The following is a 3,317-nucleotide window of genomic DNA, read 5'->3' on the forward strand; positions in this document are numbered from 1 at the left end:
AGCTAAATTGAATGAATGTAAAATTTTAAAAAGCTTCTCACCTTTTTTTCATTTTTAGAAGTCGTTATTGATCATAAATTAGTTTAATAACAACAACAACAATATGCAAATCTATTCAAATATTTTATTAGTGATTCAATAATTTCACTCAGACAATAAGTGAAAAGAAAAAAAGAAGAGAATTCTTTATACATTTATGAATATATGATTATAATGATTGTAGATAAATTAAAATGATGATAATTCAAAACAGGAAATCGAAATTAAAATTCATTCTAACATAGAAATATGCGAAAGAAGTTGAAAATGGTAGAAAAACAATAAAACTGATAATAATTTAAAATTAAAATATTATCATACTACTAAGAATTATCGTATCATAAATTTATACCTTAATAATTACTCTACCTATGTTAGCAACAATATACCTATACTGAAACTAATAAATTACAAATAATTTTTGATAGCAAAATGAAATGAGACAAATTAATGTACAAACCTGTTGTTGACGAGCTTTTTTACCAAGCCATGTATTAGCGGTTGAGATTGGATGATTTAGTAAGGTAGATGAAGGTGTATCATCATGTTGCTCTTGATCACTTCGTTGAAAAACAACCACCGGTCGTGTTACCATTGATTGTGATTGTGTCATCCTCTCCCTGAAATTATCATAATTGTTGAAATAAAATTAACTTATGCTTAAGGTATAAATAATTACCTTATGCTTAAGGTATAAATAATAACTTATGCTTAAGGTATAAATAATAACTTATGCTTAAGGTATAAATAATAACTTATGCTTAAGGTATAAATAATTACATAAATAATAATATAATAATTAAGTGTGCATTTTTATTTTTTCTTTTTTTTAAGACAAATATGAACAGATATTACAGCTATCTGTTGATGTCAACATTGTAGAATATCGGAAAGAAATATGTGTCATCATATATGAAAGAATAAAGGAGAATAGAAATTTCAAAAATTTAAGAAAAAAATTCGTCTCAAAAGTAATTGTTAAATAAGAATTATTTTACATTGAAATAAAATGATAATTTTAAATTTATGTCAACAGATAGACGATAATTTTAAATTCACATCAACATATGGATGATAATTTTGAAATCATGTCAACATACGAACGATGATTTAAAACCTACGTCAATATATCAAGTCACGTCAACATATGGATGATATGTTAACGTCAACATATAGACAATGATTTTAAACTTACGTCAACACATGAACTTACGTCAACAAATGGATGATGATTTTAAACTTACATCAACATATGGACGATGATTTTGAAATCACGTCAACATATGAACGATTATTTAAAACCTACGTCAACACATGAACACATGTCAACAAATGGATGATGATTTTAAACTTACATCAACATATGACGACGATTTTAAAATTACGTCAACAGATAGATGATGATTTAAAACCTACGTCAACATATGAACTTACGTCAACGACGATGACTTTAATATGGACGATGATTTTAAACTTACGCCAATATATGGATAATATGTTATGTGTCAACATACGGACGATGATTTTGAATTCATGTCAACATACGAATGATGATTTTAAACTTATATTATTTCAAATATATACCTTATCTTTTAAAATATACACTTTAAAAATGAAATACCTTTTATTTTTAATAAAACGTATTCGAAGTAAAAGACGACGCGGTATCGAAAGTACCAATACTACATCATCGATACTCATCGCAGATACATCTACATTATTAACTGATAATATTTCATCACCAGGACGAATGATATCACCATACTTTTCCAACTCTGAATTTTCACCAAAACGAGATGCAAATACACCTGATGACCTGAAAATAATTTCTTCTTTTTTTCTTTTTTTTTCTCCTGCATTTTTTAGCAAAGATATCAATGAAAAATTATGAAAGTAAAAAAGAAGTAAAAATGATAATAGAATGCTTTTGATAAAATAAATGTTGATATAAAATTAAAACTAAATGTTTAATAAAATAAACATTGGAAGACTTTTTTGGAAATTATCTTGATAATATTAATATGTAAAGTATTTCATAAAATTTCAAATTTTTATAATATGAATTTTTCAAATTTGATGTATTATCTTTGCAATAATTAATAGTTTTGTTAATAAATATATAGTTAATAATAGTAGTATGACACGTAATAATTAACCTAAATTGTTCGTTATAAGAAAAATTAACAATTTTTTCATTGGAATAAATTAATTATTAAAATATAAAACTGATTGATTGATTGATTGATTGATTGATTGATACCTGTCAGTACCGTTACCTTCCCGAAGATATAAACCAAGACTTTGTCCTGGTTTTTAATAATTTCTACCAATTGAACAACAATGATATCACCAGTACCAGCAGCTCCTCGTTTTTCCATTCGATATTCTGATCTAAATATTTTTACTTTACTTTTTTCTTTTGTTTTTTAATTTTTAATTTTTCTTCTTTTCAATTCACAATTTTTTTTTTGCAAAATTTATAAATAGAAGAAGCTAATTTAAATATTATCCATTATGAAAAAATGATAATTACTACTGTTATCATATTCAATTAATCTAATTGAATGATAGCATTAAAGGTAAAAAAGAATTTTTAAAAAAAAGAAAAAATTACTCTTATCCATTAATTTAAGAATTCTAAATTTAGAATGGATAAATTAAAAGAAATAAAATATTAATTAGTGTCTCTTTTTTTTTTTGCTTTACATATTATGAGAAAATATAAACTATTATAATTACTAGTATTATTGAAATATTTTAAGCATAATTTTAATAATGTTTACATAATAAAATTCATTATTGAAATTTGCTTATTTAGTAATTTAGTAATTAACATAAACAATTAAAAGTATTTTTATATGGAAAAAATACTTGTCAAGGATACGAGCCGAAAAGCCAGTAATACCAGATGCCGTAAGTGTGGAACATTGTTGATCAACTAGATGAATTTTGCGTACAACATCTTCTGGTAATGAGCATCCTGAAATTATCAGGATTTTTTAAATTGAATATTAATTTAAGGTTTTGAAAACGAAAAAGGAAATTTTGAAATCTGAAATTGCTTAAAGCAATATGCATTTTCAGTTTAAAATTGAAAAATTCATAGAAAAATAAAAATTAATATGTTTCATATTTTTCTTATTTATTTGAAATTAAAATTTTCCCTTTTTTTGGACTTTGTTTTCTTTTTAATTAAAAGAAAGATATTTCAATTATTGATAAAATGATTAGTAGTGCCACAGAAATTATATTGAAATCACTGATATTATCATTGGAAT

The 3,317-nt window shown here is 23.9% G+C and overlaps 1 protein-coding gene across 1 annotated transcript; it reads right to left on the reverse strand.

Moving 5' to 3' along the window:
* Positions 1–385: 385 nt before the first annotated feature.
* LOAG_13623 (hypothetical protein) lies at positions 386–3,019 on the reverse strand (the record flags this gene model as incomplete). Its single annotated transcript, XM_020448701.1, has 5 exons — positions 386–433; positions 500–659; positions 1,661–1,892; positions 2,300–2,430; positions 2,911–3,019. Coding segments are annotated over 5 exons (680 nt in total), but the record flags the coding sequence as incomplete, so codon positions are not given.
* Between the last annotated feature and the right edge of the window lie 298 nt (positions 3,020–3,317).

The sequence above is a fragment of the Loa loa genome (assembly GCF_000183805.2).
Source record: "Loa loa unplaced genomic scaffold supercont3.715, whole genome shotgun sequence".
In the NCBI taxonomy this organism is placed as follows: Eukaryota; Metazoa; Nematoda; class Chromadorea; order Rhabditida; family Onchocercidae; genus Loa; species Loa loa.